Here is a 19014-nt window from a genome sequence, read left to right as displayed (position 1 = left end):
TCCTGTTTTCCTGTGTCGTGACCTCCGCCAGTGGGGAGCCGCTGACTCAAAAACACCCTACTATACTATTGCACACACACACACCTAAACAACACGCACACACAGCCCCCCCCCCCCACACCCACACCCACAAATGTCACTGTACCAACCACACTATCAATGCACATCTTACTCTGTAACCGCTTTTTAATTAAACATTACTATACACACCCCCTTCCACATCATATGCTCTCTATTTAACACATTTCACCTATAACTCAAGTTGCAATACAGGCCATCTTTCATACAATTCTAACCATCTTTCTCATATGCAAATGTTCACAAATTAAGGGGGCGCAGCCCCTTACGACGGTGTGCAGAGCGCCTGTAGGGCGCGATGAATCACCTAGTGTAATTATATTTAGCGATCAGAAGACGACTATTATATGCGATGTATCTTAATAGTCTATGTATAAGTGGAGCTGTTATTGGGCAGCGGTTGTTCCATTTTAGCATGTTCCAGGGTGGCTGCTCTCTTTCAGGAACAAGTCATTTTCTGTAAGCGAGAAATGCTTTTACTAAAACTTTAAAGAGATTAGACCTTTATGTACATATAAAAAAGAAGCACTTAACAAAAATCCCTAATGCAGGAAAGGACGGTGATTGGGGGGAAGCCAACTGTCTCTGTCACATTAATCTTTGTGGGACCGTTGTCATTAATAAGACAGAGCGCTTGTTCAGGTCTCTCGTTCTCTCTGCAGCTATTTGCACATCCAAGGCCTATTTATCAAGGCCGTTATCCATAGAATTATGCAGAAACTACAGCGTTTACATAATGTTATGTATGGCTGCTATGTACTGAGTGTTCTCCCAGATCTCTCCTGCAAAGGATAACTATTGGTCCCAGCTATTATCAATGGGGACTAACATTGGACGGGATACGGCCCCTAGTTCGGCACTATGAAGACTCAGGTCAACAAATGAAATAGATCGACATGGAGAAATTGACAGTTAAAAGGTCGACATGAGTTTAAATTTTTTTTCTTAGCCGACATGTGCCGACAGGCGGTATTTCATGCCCTACCATCAACTATGGCGTGGTGGGAGAAAAAAACAGTGTACCGAGCTCAGCGAGCCATGTGAGGGGATGCAGAACACTTGGTGTCATTTCTATGTCAACTGTGTCAACATTCAGGTAAAAAAACGTGAAAACAAATGTAATAGGGTGCGGGAATCAGAAAGTGAGAGATTTTGGGAGAGTTTTCCCATTTTTTTAAAGCGGCAATCATTTACACCGCAAAACCAGGTTGATTTTGCCAGGCCATTGATTGCCGCTTTAAATGGGAAAACTCTCCCAAAATCTCTCGCTTTCTGATTCTCACACCCTATTACATTTGGGCCTGTCGATCTAATAATCCACATCCTCCAGACTAACGAGGCCTTATCTCTGCTGCCAGTAGGGCACTGTACTTATCAGGCCTGCTGAGCACTTTCCATGTAACTCCCAGCCGACGGTGACTTCCATCGCTGTAATCTCACTGCGGAATCTGCCTGATGGAGACTCATTTGATATCTTGCCTTATTCCTGCCACGCCGACTGCTGAGTATGAAAACCGGTCTTCGAGCCAAGAAAATTAAAAGGATCATTCAATAATGTCAAATGAAACCCGGTAACATATTTGTATTTGAAGAGCGCATTTGCTTTACTGGAAACCAGAGCAGCATGTATCGCCTCGTGCTGGATAATATCAATGCTAATGTACTATATTGCATACATATAGGGGCCGATTGTGAGCAGCATGTACACAATGATAATCACATTATCACCGCATGGAATAGTAAGATGTTTAAAGCCCAAGTTACTGTAGGCAAATATCCCGGGACATGGCTGCTGCCACAAGAAGGGGAGAAAAAACCTTGTTTTGACTATTGCAGCGCAGGATTGGTCGGATGGTGGAGGCCGCGCCTTCATCCGATTCAGGCATCGGTTCGGCTAGCACCATCTGCTGTCAACCCCAGGAAAGGGGCAGGAAGCCTTTACTGCTGGGACACACACAAGGAAGCGCAATTTGGAGTTTGCCTAAAAGAAATCTGAAATAACAACAACAAATCGCACACATTGGGACACGCCAAAATGCTTCCGGGAGAATTTCCTGTGAACAAATGAAACCAAATGACAGCTTTTTGATAAAACTCCTCATTCCTATGTTTACAAAAACAAAATTAAGCTGTAAACAAAAAGCACATTCCCTCCGGTGATACATAGAGTTCAGTGATGCCGTGTTTTTTGCTGTGGATACTTCAATTGGAATAATTGCAGCTTTCTCTCCTATATAAAACAGTTGTGACCCTCAACGTATGGACCTTACAAGACCTCTGATGGTGTCCTGTGGTATCTGGTACCAAGTCCTCTTAGCCGTGAGGTGGGGTCTTCGTGGCTTGGACTTGTTTTTCCAGCACATCCCATAAATGCTCGATCCGATTGAGATCCGGGGAGGACGGTGGCCAAGTTAACACCTTGTCCTTAGCAATGTTTGCATTGTGTCCGGGCACATTATCCTGCTGGATGGCGCCACTGCCATAACGGAATACTTTTGCACTTGGTCTGCAACAATGTATAGGGACCTGGAACGTGTCGAGGTAACATCCATGGGAATGGCATGACCCAAGAACATCCATGGGAATGGCATGACCCAAGAACATTCACGGGTATGGCATGATCCAAGAACATCCATGGGAATGGCATGACCCAAGGACATCCAGAGGAATGGCATGACCCAAGGACATCCAGAGGAATGGCATGACCCAAGGACATCCAGAGGAATGGCATGACCCAAGGACATCCAGAGGAATGGCATCACCCAAGAACATCCAGAGGAATGGCATGAGCCAAGGACATCCACAGATATGGCATATGACACCCACATAGATGCATCTTGTATGTATGCGTGAAGCTCTGCCGGTGAGTGAAAGTCCGCCATTTCTCTGCTGTAGGACTCACACCGACAGCAGTCCACAGTCCTACTGTTACTGCTGTGGGATCTATTCATACAATGGTGCAGTATAAAGAGACCTCTGTGTGGCAATTATGGGTCCAGGCTTTAACGTTCTGTTTAGAACACTTCAGAACCTTCAGAACCTTCAGTGGTTCTTGGAAGCCACTCATACAACATCGGTCCAGTGACAGGTTCAGCAGAGCAATGTGCTGCAGCACAGCTGCTGATCTTTATGCTCCGAGATCTTCCACATTCCATTTATTCATTCGCATGTTGGGAACAGCATCAGTGGCACTTGATTCTAAGTGAGGCTGCACATCGCAGCAAGATGACAAACAGCATCACAAACGTCAGTGTAGGTTTATCCGTGAAAGATAAGCACTGTATAATTTGACGATGATCATCCGTTTCTGTACGTCACAGTATTTGCATATTAATATTCTGTACTATATATTTTTTTTACATTATTTAATCTTTTCATGCCCCCCCCCCCCCCCCCCCCAAGGCATATATACAAACATAGCAATGGCAGTATACAGATAAGCCACCTTCACTCCGTTCACTAAACCCACGTGAGCAATTCTAATTTTAAAGGCCAGATTTATCCAAGTGATAAATGCATTTCATGTTTATTGACCTTTTGATTGCACTGATATTATAAAACGGAGTGTTCGCCTTAACATGAGAAATTTCTCCATTGTGAGACGAATAAAGGAATTCTATCTATTCTATTCTATTCACAATGTCATTTTCTGAATCTAAGCAATGCATTTACATGGAACACAAGCTTTCCCAATATATAAAGGAGGGGGTCATTTGTATAAACACAAATCACATATAGGGAAAACATTTCTGGCTGAGGGTATAGGGCGTTGGGAAAACATTTCTGGCTAAGTCTCACAGCTTCCCGAGGGCCAGAGTTACACGTCCTGGAACTTTTCATTCATGAATAACCTCGTTAGAAATTGTTTAAGATTGACCGGGAATTATTTGGGCTTGTGTTCTATAGAAGAGGGATGAGCAATAGGAGGTCCGAGGGCTGGAGCAGGTGACCTGTGCGGGGGTGCGTCTTAGTATTGCGCAGTTGGGCGTGGCCATGGTGTCAAAATCCATTGAGGGTCACGCCCCTTCTCGCTCACTGCTTTATAAAACAGATAGGAGGGTGAACCCAATGGGTCAATTTTAAAACGTCTAAAAATTAAAAGAAGAGATGTTGCCCACAGCAACCAATCCGATGCGGTCTATCATTTTCTAGGAAGTAATAGAGAAATGATAGACAGAATCTGGTTGTTATGGGCAACGTAACGTCTTCTTGCCAGGGATAGGGCAAGCAGTTACTGCAACACCAGCATCTGCCACTATGCAGCGTATATGACAGATGGGAATTGGAACGCTCTCCCGAAATCTGTATTCCCTCAGCCGCCTCTGCGTTATTACACGAATATATCACTTTATTTGCTATTCCTATCAGCCTTGTGCATAAAATATCTAAAACGAAGGAAAATGTGGCATATGCGGAATGCCATTGTAGCTGCAGCTCAAGGTTAAACACTACGCTCCGGCATGGAAATGAATGTTGAAATGACTTTAGTAAATATCCATTCATATCCCGTATTGTCGTCTTAGCGGTTGCCATGGCAGCGCTGCCCTGCTTGCATTACTACTCTCACACAGCCAATATTGAATAAACAACAGCTACAGTAAATAAAACTGCACTTCATGTACAGTTGCCCGTCACGCGTGTTGCTGTCACGGCGCTGGAATAACTCACGGGGACATATAGGGAAGCGGCCTCAATGGAAGTGTATTACAGATAAGCAGATTAGCTACTGCGTTCTCTCAGATCGCCGGCGCACCTTTAGTCTCCAATACAAGTCACTATACCCCATTAGGTTGTGGCATTACAGACCCTGATCGCTTTTTGTACCTGCTGTCACTTATAAATAAAGCTATTTCTATTTGGGAGTTTAAGGTTAAAGACCAGCCTGTCACTGTGCATCTATCGCTGTGTCTTGTCTAATATGTAATGTGGGCGTGTCTGTTAATTATCATATACAAATGAGCCAGATTGTATTGGTATGTGGTCACACAGCTTTCTGTACAGAAGATGGTTATATCAGTGATGTAGGGTGACTGTGCGGGCTGTCCGCTGTCTTTTCTTCCCCTTCCAGTGATCAACATAGATGAGATCAATAACAAATGTATCTTCTATGTCTACATTACTCCAAGTTTTTATTAATATGCTTTAAGCAGCCATTGTAGTATCGAGTCTCATTTATTATGCGTTCTGCCGGTGCAGGGACCTTGCAAGTTGCTACTGCCGCTAATTCACTTTACTCTTTTCAGGCACAAACTTTTCATAGGAGGCGATTCAGCATGGCTCGGTCAGCAGTGTAAATTCGCTGCTTACCGAGCGGTTAAACGCCGCCCGCCCATCAGCGAATGCCCGCCCCCCTTTGCCGAGTGCATTGCCACATTTGCATGCGAATGGATGTGGCCATACAGGTGATCTGACTTTTATCTGGGCCGGAGATGGGCGAACAGGGGGCGGCGCTGACGTCTGCGTTTACCCACCGTTTTTGTGTGCACACCAGGAAATACTGGCAACCCCTATGTGCCACCCCCTGGCCGCCTGCGGGTGTCTCCCCCCCCCCCCCTCCGTGCGGATGCCTCAGCCACTGTTATAGTCGGTAACGAGGAGTGTCAACTTCAGGACTGAGCATATGGTCTTGCAGACCGGTTGCGGCATTAGAAATGTAAACGCCATTTTTCTCTACGTACATGTTCACAGCTGAATGCAGATGCACGCCCCGAAAACGGGTTTGACATGGGTACGTTCTTGCTGCCACTTTCTGTTACCTGTCCAAACAGTCCCTTGTCATCCGTGCGAGCGGCATCACAAAGGTGCAAGCCAAACTGCGGCCCACCAGCTGTTGTGAAACTACACATCCCAGCATGCCTTGCCATAGCTTTAGCCTTCCCTAATAGCAAAACTTTGGCAAGGCATGATGGGACTTGTAGTTTCACAACAGCTGGAGGGCCATAGTTTGCAGTAAGGGTAGGCTTTCCACCCTAGCTGCATGCATGTGAAAGCTGACGCGCTAAGCAGCACTATCTAAGCCTTCCCAGGGGTACACTCCCAAATTTCGTTTTAGTATTTTTCCATTTTAGCTTTAAGACTTATTGTGTTTTTGTGCTTCCATGCATTGCTTACTGGTATTATTATTCTGACGAATGTAACTGTTTCATATGGCGTTCCATTGTAGTTCCTGCACTCCGCTAAGCACCGTGTGATTTAACCAGGCTCTTTTGTTGTTTCTGTGCACAGACGCTGGGCACCATTACTGCAGTGCCAATTAAAGTCCCTCAGGTCCACTCCTTGCACAGACTGGCAGGACACAGACCAGCCGCGCTACCTCAGGTAATCCGCCCGCTCACAGGAATATGTATAATACACAGCTTCTCCGCTGTCATCACAGATGGGTTCTGGGTGTCTCCTTATTGCCCATGTGTGCGTTGCAGGAAAATAAATGCGCTGTATGTGTTAGACCAGGCATGGACAAAATGTGGCCCTCCAGCTGTTGTGTAACTACAAGTCCCATCATGCATTGCCAAAGTTCTGCTATTAGGGAATGCGAAAACTTTGGCAAGGCATGCTGGGAGGTGTAGTTTCACAACAGCTGGAGGGCCACAGTTTGGACATGCCTTTGTTAGGCCGTTATTGGCTAAATATGACATCATGACAAGAACATAAGCTTCATCCATTATTTGTATATTGGATTTGTATGTCTGAAATATTACATGGGATTTTATTGTATGTAGTTTTAATTGTGTTATAAGGAGGACCAGTGACTCGCACTCAACTGACAGAGATATCTCATATACTGTATGTAACCCTCAATTGCATTTACTGTGTGTTACAGCTGCCTTATGGGCAGGAGTAAATATTCAGGAGCACTTGGGGTGATTCAGGTTTACTCGCTATTTAGCAATTTTGGTCCGGGGATCGATGTTGAGGCCGTACATCCATCGGCCGTACGTGATGGATGAGTGTACACCTCCATTCACGTAAAACTGCCGGCATTTGGTTCGCTACCCCGGCGGGCAGCGTTTTCCCCGCTCGCTAAGCAGCGATAGAACGCTGCTTAGCGGGCGGGTCTGAATCAGGCCTTTATTAAGACTGGGAACAACCCATTTACTGGTGCTTACTGGGCACATGAGAAACTTCCTGTGACATCATCACATTGTAAAACATTTCCCAAGTTTCTGCTCGGGAGAGATGTATCAAAGTTTGGAGAGAGATTATGGGAGAGATGTACTAAGCTTGGAGAGTGATAGAGAAGAGATAAAGTACCAACCAGCGCCCTCCTGTCATTTAACAAGCGGTTGGAAAAAAAACAGGAGCTGACTGGTTGATGGTTTCTGTCTTCCAAGGAACCAACCAATAATCTGCTAACTTGCATTTAACATGACACAGCCTGTAACATGCACAAGTTGGTACGTTATCTCTTTCCAGTTTATCTCTCTTCAAAGCTTTGATAAATATTATCCTGTAAGTGATCACATGTGATGTTTGACAGTGGATCATACACCTAGTTAAAATAAAATAAAAAACAGCAACTCGGCATTCTGACCCGGGTTAAAAGAAGGGTTAATTCCGGGTTAGAACCAGGTTGCTATGCAGTGTGAACGTGTAACCCGGGTCCCGGTCACGCTAGTGAGGAGGCAGCGTCTGCTCCAAGCGCTGCCCCTGCCCCCCCATGATGTCTTATTGCCGGCTCACTGTAGGGGACCTTGCATTGCAAAAGTTAGTTTTCGAATCCCAGGTGTGAAAGGGGAATAAGGACTTTATAGTAGATCCAGATGCAATAGATTGTCCCTGACCATCTCTGCACAGAAATGTGTACCCAGTGCTTATAGAGGGGGAGCATTGGATCTGTGTGCAGGGACACCAGTGAGTCAGGGAACCAATTAGTAAGACCGATGAAGGGGCTATGAGCTGATATTCTGGGTAGTAAACTCATTTCAGGGAAATGGACATAGAAGTTTTCCCTGACACCCTATTGAGATGTGTAGGAGAACATGCGATGCTGGGTCTTCTATAACGGCCTGGTGTGCGCACAGTTGGGTATCGCAGTGCTGCTGTACGACTGGTCACCAGTGGCTGACTTCTCCCCATAGGGTGGTGGTTCAGGCTTATAGTGATGGAGGTGGCTGTGACAGAAAGCACAGTGCCTGTACATGTCTGTGCCTACGTCTTTGTTCCTAGAAGTATGATAGATTTGGCCATGGCCTTGACTACACACAGCTCTATATATCAGTGCACTATTGCTGCTTTCAGAGATGCGATGTGGAGTTTTATCCTTTTAGAGGGTCTCACCGGAACCCTCGCATGGAGGTGAAACACCCCCCCCCCCCCCCTGTATAATTGCTAGGTTCATTGCATCTAAATTCAAATGAATGTGCACAGACGATTATTACGGGGGCTCCTCATGTAAGCAGTCAGGCACTTCGGCAGATTCACAAGGACGAGAGCTGCGGCTTCCTAATGACTTGCTTGCCAACATTGCAAATTTCTCGAACAAAGACTTTACTGCTTTAATGAAGAGTTAACAATATCAGACAGGACTGCGGTAGGGAAGCCTAGTCATTAAGCTGACACTGGAAGGTACGTGCGAGATTATACTCTCATACTGTGCATCCTAATATCAAAGGTTCCTGTTCTAGAACTCACAATATCACATCGTTTGTCCTGAGCCATACACTACCAAAGGCAAACCATGCATCCAGCAATTCTAATATATATAAATATATATAGCTAACTACTCCTCACCTTTATGAGGTGAAGTACCACCACTGACCACTCGACAGACCAAGTTACTCCTTTGTGTGCTAAAAGATGTCATAATAAAAAGTGAAAGCAAATTTTGCAGGGACACTGGTCTTTTTTTCAAACTTGATGGATATGGAGAGAGGGAGCTGTGGATACAGAGATTGGAGGTAGGAGTGGATAGGGACTGGGGGGAGGGGTGGAGAGTTTGTGGCCAAAGAACTGTCACAGCTCAAAGTCAAAGCTAAAGTAGCCATCATGTTAATGGCTCTGCACACTTTATCATCCATGTGAACTTGGATCGGTAACGGTTAAGTATGAAAGTGTCCCGAAAAATTAAGACCATACGGCCTGGTCCTATTGACTGTCAACCATCCAGCTACCCACTCATAGCTCTACGGGAGAATTCAGTTGTCAGCGCTCTGGCCGCCAGCAGATGGCGCCGTGGAGCGATTCAATTGTTGCTCAGCTCTGACACTGTCGGCTGCCAGACACCAGCATTTCAGCTCGCAGCCAATCAGATTCTGTCTAGGATGCAACCAATCAGATCCTGTCTAGGATACAATAAAGAATCGGTAGACAGAAGCTGATTGGTTTCTATCAGCATCGTGATCACCTCTCTTCATTTTTAGAAGCTTTAGTAAATTTCCCCCTTATGTAGGGTACACCCCAGTACGATCATGATCGTGAGAGGATCATACGATGGTCGCGCGATCTGCACATGATCTGATCACGATCTGTACCCAGTTGACGGGATCATTTTCAAATCCTGACTGCAGCCAAACGACCAGCGCATCGGAACGGAGTCGGATCTAAAACATGCCAAAACATGCCCAATGTACATACAATCGGTCGAAATTGGGGGAATTGAGGCCAAGTCGTTCTGGTGTGTCCCCAGCATTAGTCTCAATGTGTCATGCAGTGAGAGGTTCCTGGACTGAGTCCTGGGCAACTCTGCCGATGTCTGTCCTCTTTCACTGAAAACGCAACACAGTGCGACTAGGATCTAGAGACTCGGTCGCACACAATATGCGAAGGTCATATCACACATTAATCAGAACAGTCTTCTTGTGCGCTGCGACAAAGGTGCATTTTTGTCCTAAAGACCAGAAGATTCTCACGTGACCCTGTGCACCAAGAATGGCTGTTTCGCATGACTGTGGACACCTCTGTATTCACAGTTAGAGAAGGCTAAGCTGGGACTTGTAGTGTGAAGAAGAAAATGCAGGTGCACGCTGTAAGCACTGAGATACTGATAATCAGAACAATCATTGTGAGCGCGAGGTATTTCCTCCTTCCAGGCCTAATCCCTGCTGCAGATAATTAATCCCTTAAATGCTGCTTATCACTTGTGGATCCTGCCAGGTGGTTTTCTCTATTCTTCAAAACAACATCCTAGAAGATTCCACTTATTACATCACTGAATTCTGGGCAGTTTATCTGCATAACGTAAATCCCAGACCATACAGAATAGCGTTCGTCATGGGAGGGGGGAGGGGGAATGATCGCATGTAATACAGCTGAGACCCAGCGCACGTATCGACCCAAGTGGGAATTTAATGAAAGCAGTGGCTCATAGGACGATTCTTATAGTGGGGCCGATTCAGGATCACCGGCAATGATCTGCATTAGTCCCCAGCCTCGATGGTCGGGTTTATTATATATATAAATAAATATATATTTATACACACACACACACACATTGCTTTGATAGCGCACACATATTCCGCTGCTTACACTCTATATTCCCTACCACATGTACACGCACACACAGACATTCTAGGGTTAATTTTTATTGGGAGACCATGAACCTACCAGTATATTTTTGGATTGTGGGAGGAAACCGGAGTACCCGGAGGAAACCCACGCAAGCACAGGGAGAATATACAAACTCCGCACAGTTAGGGCCATGGTGGGAATAGAACCCATGACCTCAGTGCTGTGAGGCAGTAATGCTAACTATTACACCATTTGTACTGCCCCGTATATATAACACATGGTGGGGATAGAACCCATGACCTCAGCGCTGTGAGGCAGTAATGCTAACCATCACACCATCCGTATTGCCCCGTATATATAACACATGGTGGGAATAGAACCCATGACCTCAGTGCTGTGAGGCAGTAATGCTAACCATTACACCATCCGTACTACCCCGTATATATAACACATGGTAGGGATAGAACCCATGACCTCAGTGCTGTGAGGCAGTAATGTAACCATTACACCGTCCGTACTGCCCCGTATATATAACGCATGGTGGGAATAGAACCCATGACATCAGTGCCGCGAGGCGGTAATGCTAACCATTACACCATCCGTACTGCCCCGTATATATAACACATGGTGGGAATAGAACCCATGACCTCAGCGCTGCGAGGCAGTAATGCTAACCATTACACCATCCGTACTGCCCCGTATATATAACACATGGTCGGGATAGAACATATGACCTCAGTGCTGTGAAGCAGTAATGTAACCATTACATCATCCGCACTGCCCCGTATATATATAAAACATGGTGGGGATAGAACCCATGACCTCAGTGCTGTGAGGCAGTAATGCTAACCATTACACCATCCGTGCTGCCTGGTATATATAACACATGGTGGGAATGGAACCCGTGACCTCAGCGCTGTGAGGCAGTAATGCTAACCATTACACCATCCATACTGCCCCCGTATATATAACACATGGTGGGGATAGAACCCATGACCTCAGCGCTGTGAGGCAGTAATGCTAACCATTACACCATCCGTACTGCCCCGTATATATAACACATGGTGGGAATAGAACCCATGACCTCAGTGCTGTGAGGCAGTAATGCTAACCATTACACCATCCGTACTGCCCCGTATATATAACACATGGTGGGAATGGAACCCGTGACCTCAGCGCTGTGAGGCAGTAATGCTGACCATTACACCGTCCGTACAGCCCCGTATATATAACACATGGTGGGGATAGAACCCATTACCTCAGTGCTGTGAGCAGTAATGCTAACCATTACACTGTCCGTACTGCCCCGTATATATAACACATGGTGGGGATAGAACCCATGACCTCAGTGCTGTGAGGCAGTAATGCTAACCATTACACCATCCGTACTGCCCCGTATATATAACACATGGTGGGGATAGAACCCATGACCTCAGCGCTGTGAGGCAGTAATGCTAACCATTACACAATCCGTACTGCCCGGTATATATAACACATGGTGGGAATGGAACCCGTGACCTCAGCGCTGTGAGGCAGTAATGTAACCATTACACCATCCGTACTGCCCCTTATATATAACACATGGTGGGAATGGAACCCGTGACCTCAGCGCTGTGAGGCAGTAATGCTAACCATTACACCATCCGTACTGCCCCATATATATAACACTTGGTGGGGATAGAACCCATGACCTCAGTGCTGTGAGGCAGTAATGCTAACCATTACACCGTCCATACTGCCCCGTATATATAACACATGGTGGGAATAGAACCCGTGACCTCAGCGCTGTGAGGCAGTAAGGCTAACCATTACACCGTCCGTACTGCCCTGTATATATAACACATGGTGGGAATAGAACCCATGACCTCAGTGCTGTGAGGCAGTAATGCTAACCATTACACCATCCGTACTGCCCTGTATATATAACACATGGTGGGAATAGAACCCATGACCTCAGTGCTGTGAGGCAGTAATGCTAACCATTACACCATCCGTACTGCTGTACTAGATAGAATAATAATTCCTCGTGGAACCTGTGGCATGATTTATTTACGGTTCTTCCACAGGACCTCCCAAAAATGCATCTGGCAAGCGCTTCGCTGGTCCGACAGCTTCATTTCCGCCCTCTTGACCCCCGCAGTGTGAGTGATTATGAGAATTGGGTTGGTTAACCCAAAGGCATACATTTACTCCGGACTCTTCCTGAGTCTTGCAGGCAGCTAGTTTGCCAGCGCTCCTCTTCCCCCAGCAGCCTCCATGGCTGTGACAAACATCAGCAAATCACTGCAGCCAGCGTCACCTCGAAGCACGCGCTTGCTTAATGATTCAGCATATTTGCTGGATCGTCCAGCAGAAATGATGTCTTTAGATCTTTGACCTGACACCATCTAGTTCATAAATACTGAAGCCGCCTGACATTACTCATTATGCCACCAGGTGGCAGAGATGTGGGAGCCGCTTTACGTTTAACGCCCAAAGGGCTCAAAAATACCCACAACTTTGTCAAATTTGTTTCTAGATTTCTCTGCGGCAGTCTGTGGAACTACAGCTCCCAGCATGCTCTGCCAGCCTCCTGTGTTCTAGCTTATAATAAAATTAGTCTCTGCTTTTAATTAATACTAATTGTCTTCTCTTATAACAGATTAATGTTACATTATTTAATACATACATGTGTACCTATCTATTTGATTGCAGGTTAGGCCAAAGACTCTGATTCCAGACAGCCTCCCCATCTCCCCATGCAGAGACAAGCCTTCTAAACAACCCCCTACATTTCAAAAGGCCACAGTCGTCAGCATCAAAAACCCCAGCCCGGCCCTCCCGACCGCCAACAACACAGTCAGCCACCTCCAGGCTTCCAACGGGCAGACGAAGAGCACCGCGGAACCAATGATCTCCTCGCCCCTGAGCGGCGCAGGAGTGGCCTACGCCATCATATCAACCTCACCCAGCAATGCAACCCCCTTGAGCACCAGCACTATGTCGGTGGTTAACGACTCTATCAAAGTTCAACCGCTCCTAATCAGCGCTGACAGCAAGGTGGGTGGAGAGATTAACATCAACAACAATATCTTTATCGATCAGTGGCACGGTTGACATGCACTGTAGTTGTAAGGAATGTGGTTGTACTATGTAATAGTGTAGTAGAGGGGGTGGTGTACCAGATTCCTGTAGCGCCTCACTGATGCATTCTGGGAAATCCCACATTGAATACGGTAGGCCTCAGCTCAGTCAGCCATGTTTCATTCACGATGTGAAAAGACTGGTGCAGATCATTTAACTGTTGTCATGCCGACTTTATATGTGTCCTAGGTAATCATTATACAGCCGCAAGTTCAAAGCAAGCCGGACAGCAAGGCCGACCGCTCCAAACCTTATGAACAACCGCCTCAGGGACCCCCAGCTTCCAAAAAGAGAAAGGAGGAGAATCCAGAGGTAAGAAAGGTAACATTCCATGTAGCTTAGAAGGATCTGGGACCCTTCAGTAGCAGCATTGTATTGTTTTTGCATTAAGTTGACAATGGAAAGGTCAAAAGGTCGACACGAGGCCCTGCATATGCTCAGCCCTACCTTGAATTCCACCCGATTGGCACGTTAGAAGAGGGAGGGGATATAATTCAGCCAATCACAGCTTCCCAATGTAAAAACTCAGCAGAGGATGTTTGCCGAGCACACCTTTTCTATCCATTGTAATGACTTGTAATGTTACCCTTATATAGGAAATAGAATCTGTTTTTACTCTTTATATTATATTTGAGTTAATATAACAAATGTGAGCGACGCTGGGATTTTTAGCAGATGTTTTGAACATCTCTCATATAGATGGTGGCACGCAAAAGGTTAAAAGGGATTCCTCTTTTTACATAGAGATTCGCAGGTCTCCCAAACATCCCAAGAGGGTCTGTAAGTGTGCTACATGTACACAGACGTACCAGCAGTACTATAACTGTGTCCAGGTAGTTATAAGCAGGGCCATCGAGGGGGGGGGGGGGGGGGCGCTTCCTCAGGGAGGGGGGAGCCGGGTGGGGGAGAGAGATGACCAGCTGCAGCACAGCCTCTCTCCGAAGCTCATCACATGCTTCTGAGTGCTGTGTGGGGAGAGCTACAGCAGTGGCAGCCTGTCATCTCTCTCTCTCTTGTTTATTTATTTATGGGATGTGGCCACGCCCCCCCCCAGAGGCCTCTCCTCCTCGCAGTAGCCACACCCCCACAATTTCTCCCGGGCCCGTCTGACCTGTCGGCACCACTGGTTAGTTTTGCGATTCAAACACTGTGCATGCGGCTGCATTTGTATGATCTTCACAGTGATATCACGCCATGGTTTTCACTCTCTTTCCCCAGAAAATCGCCTTCATGGTAGCACTAGGCCTCGTCACTACGGAACATTTGGAAGGTGAGTTGGATAAAACATGAACTTCTCAGCAGGCCACCGCCCGGTTCCACCACCTGGAACTTCACCTTTACAAACAGGTCCGACCAATTCACCGATAGACTGAGAACAGGGCCCCCTATCTTAAGTGCCCTGCGTCCGTGGTGGTTGGGTGGGTGGTGGTTCTCTGTATGTGTGTGTGAGGGTTCTACACTTGTAATGATTGCTGACAGTCTACATCTGCTGCAAGCACGACTACTGTCAATACTCGTCATTACCTGGGGAGCAATTCATTAGTCCTTTGTCCACTTAGAACAAACACTCCACTTCTAAAGGAAAAAACAAAAACAAAGATGCGTTAATCTGCAGTAAACGGTATTAACGCTCAGGCTATTCCCATAACGGCAGCGGCACTTCCATCTGTTTTTTGCGCCTGTAATAAACTCCGTTATCTGCTTACATTGACGTTCTCCCGCTAGCACAATGTCCCGGTACGTAGATGCCTTCCATTTCACGGTCTTCTACGTCTCTTTCCACACTCCATTTAATTAGCATAATATTTACATCTATCAAGGCTTCCTACCCTCGTTACGTGTTTGATGCAACAGCTCGTTTAAGATATTTTGCTGAGCGTTCACTTTTTTGCCATGCTGTATATTGTGACTGGGCATTTACGCGTAGGGCACGCGGGCCGCGGGCATGTATGTGGCATTACGAGCGGTTTGTACGCCATTTGTCTACGCCAATGCAGATTTCCGCCCAATATCAGACTTCTCTCTTGCACCAAGGATATTTGGTAATATATACATCGGTCGCTATTGAGGAGCGACTGCCGGTCACTTCCAACTTGCCGAGAATAGGGCCTGGGGCCCCTCCCCATAGGGCTCCGCCCACAGCCCCCCCTATTGTGATTATTCTTAGCCTAAAACCTGCCTGGGATAATTAACAATGATGAAAACAGCATCGCAATCTGTTCAGGGATCTCAGAGTTTATCACAATCAGACAAACAAACAGACTTTGGTGGCAATTCAATCTTTGGCGATATTTCCCGACAGGTGAGAAATATCCGCACTCACCTATTCAATGCTGCCGATAACGACGGCATTGGAGGCTGTCCAATCCTACTCTTTTAAAATCTAATCTGTTTTGTTGGAGACATCCGTGGATTGATGAATTCACGTCCGTTTTCCGACAATCCGAATCCGTTTCTGACCATTTACGGACTTTCCAACACTTGACAGTCGGAACATTGAATTCCGACTATCGAGTTGGTGTCAGATCCGACAAAAACGTTTTAACAGCCAGTGTCACACATATACCTCTCCCTGGCCACACACACACATATATATATAAAATACCAATGACCGTGTGTTTCCGCGTCCACAGAAATCCAAAGCAAGCGGCATGAGCGGAAGAGGAGAAGCACGGCCAATCCAGCGTACAGCGGCCTACTAGAACCAGAGGTATGAACCAATAAGGAGAAAGTTTCCATGTCTTACCCAATGTTAGAGTGCTTCCCAGCTAAGGCAGAGACGCGGAATACACAGTACAATGAGCCAGCAGCTCCGTGCTGCGTCCTGCGTACAGGGGAGGGAGGGGGGCTGACTGTGGGATAAATCGAATGATCCGTTCATGCATATTCAGAGGCGCAAGCTGGGGGACTTCTCATGTTTGGAAAATAAATTGGCAAATGAATAGAAGTCGATGTAATTGCTTTGTGTTTTGTGACAGTCAGCTATGATGTGTAATGTTCGCCGTCGTTTATTCAGTACTTGCAAGATTACTGCGTAGAGCAATTTTACCCCCTTCAACATGAACTGCTGAATAATCAGATTGAGTCTTCTCCTATTGTAAGGGATGGAGGATAAAAACTTGTGCAATTGTGAACAGAAAACCACTGACGAGTATGGAAATACAGGCCTGACTGCAAATGGATTCAGTACTGAATCCCGGCGGTCGGGATCCCGGCGTTCAGAATCCCGACGCCGGAATCCCGACAGCCGAAATGCCGACAAGGGGGGGACGTGGATCGCCCCCCCTTGCGGGCTCGCTGCGCTCGCCACGCAGCGGGCCCGGTGCCTCGCTACGCTCGGCACACTAATTTATTCTCCCTCCAGGGGTGTCGTGGACACCCACGGAGGGAGAATATGTCGGTATTTCGGCGGTCGGGATTCCGGCGTCGGGATTCTGAACGCCGGGATCCCGACCGCCGGGATATTAACTGCATCCCCTGCAAATAAGGGGTCGTGGACATAATTATAAGACAGTCAGTGGCTGGTCTTTTGTATTAATGGTCCAAAATCCTGTATTTATCTATTAATAATTATTTAACAGAGTATTATTATCAGCGCTGGGACAGTCTCGTCTTCCTTTTTCTCTTGAAGTCGGAGCAAATTTAGATTTCTCCTCCTCGCGTCGGTTTTGGTCTAACAGGGAATTATGGTGGTCAAATACAATTTCAGGTACTTGTGAGTTATCCGGGCGTCCGATTTTGTACTTACGATTTGCATGCGATTTGCATGCGATATCGCATACGATATCGCATACGATATCGGATCCGATTTGCGATTTACATGCGATTTACATGCGATTTAGCATGCGATTTGCATCAGATTTGCTATTCATTTCATTACCCCACTATCCCCAAAGTGTGTCTATCAACGTGAACCCGAAGCGTGGCGAGCGCAGCGAGCCCGCGAGGGGCGGCGGTACGCGTCCTCCGACCTTTTCATGCCCTACTATCCACTAGGGCGTGGAGTGAGAATAGAATAGTGTGGCGAGCGCAGCGAGCCACCGAGCCCGAAGCGTGGCGAGCGCAGCGAGCCCCGCGAGGGGACGCGGACACCTGTGAAGCCCGCAAGGGCACGCGGATACCTGTGAAGGTGTCCGCGTCCCCTCGCGGGGCTCGCTGCGCTCGCCACGCTTCGGGCTCGGTGGCTCGCTGCGCTCGCCACACTATTCTATTCTCACTCCACGCCCTAGTGGATAGTAGGGCATGAAAAGGTCGGAGGACGCGTACCGCCGCCCCTCGCGGGCTCGCTGCGCTCGCCACGCTTCGGGTTCACGTTGATAGACACACTTTGGGGATAGTGGGGTAATGAAATGAATAGCAAATCGGTACTTGTGAGGCTCCCGATTTTGTACTTACGATTTGCATGCGATTTGCATGCGATATCGCATACGATATCGCATACGATATCGGATCCAAAATCGGACGCCCAGATAACTCACAAGTACCCAATTTCACACTGGGGCTGATTTAGATGCGGTTGGAGAAACTATTGGTGCTTATTTGGAAGCATCCTAATGGTGTTTGCTATAAGTTAGACGCCTCCTACTGGCATGTGTGATCCACTGCAGCGCCTTCAGGCCGGCTGGGTGACTGGGAATGGATCATTAGGTCTCCAACAGTTAGGTTGACAAGCATTTGGTCGACACCATTAAGTTGACATGCAGAAAGGTCGACATGGAGTTTTTTCACTGTTTTTTTACCCAAATGTCAACACAGTCGACATGGACACTGAAATGTAGCACCGCATCCCCTCGCATGGCTCGCTGTGCTCCCCATGCTTCGGGGACACCATTTTATTCTCCCACCATCCCCTGGTGGATGGTAGGGTAGCATGAAATACCGCCTGTCGGCACATGTCGGCTCAAAAAACAGTGAAAAACCCAATGTCGACCTTTCGACTGTTGACCTTACCCATATCGACCTAATGACATGTCGACCTATACCCATGTCGACCTAGACCCATGTCGACCCAATGCTTGTTGACCTAATGACCATATCCCGGGTGACTTATGGGGCCAACGCACGGCGGCCGCCGCAGCTCCGTCCAATAGGTTGGGAAATCTCTGTCATAAGACTGAGATCCTGGTCTCAGCACTCCCGCAAATCTAATGGGGACACCGGAAACGGCTGTCATTGATTCACCCTTCCCTGATCCGCAAACACTTGCAGATGGTCAATCTCTTGACGACACCAGCCGTAATGCGGGCGATGACACAGGACCCGGAGTGCACATGCACAGTTTGGGCCTGGCGCATTTTCAAAGTACGGAGCATCGATACTTTGTGAAATGCGTCGGGAAACCAGAATCAGGCTCATTGTCCAATGCGT

The 19014-nt window shown here is 47.1% G+C and overlaps 1 protein-coding gene across 7 annotated transcripts in view; it reads left to right on the top strand.

The window, feature by feature from the left end:
* The window catches only part of PHF21B (PHD finger protein 21B), a 71644-nt gene that overhangs the window by 42546 nt on the left and 10084 nt on the right, over positions 1-19014 (top strand). For 5 of the 7 annotated variants that reach the window (XM_083181272.1, XM_083181270.1, XM_083181274.1 and 2 more), the window contains exons 3-7: positions 6304-6396; positions 13219-13563; positions 13837-13968; positions 14866-14917; positions 16281-16357. In XM_083181272.1, the coding sequence (XP_083037398.1) occupies positions 6304-6396; positions 13219-13563; positions 13837-13968; positions 14866-14917; positions 16281-16357 (699 nt within the window). The remainder of the gene's footprint in view (positions 1-6303; positions 6397-13218; positions 13564-13836; positions 13969-14865; positions 14918-16280; positions 16358-19014) is intronic. The other 2 variants (XM_083181273.1, XM_083181275.1) reach the window with 1 other exon arrangement.

The sequence above is a fragment of the Crinia signifera genome, chromosome 4 (assembly GCF_055691185.1).
Source record: "Crinia signifera chromosome 4, ASM5569118v1, whole genome shotgun sequence".
NCBI lineage: Eukaryota > Metazoa > Chordata > Amphibia > Anura > Myobatrachidae > Crinia > Crinia signifera.
This window is presented reverse-complemented; position numbering and strand designations above follow the sequence as displayed.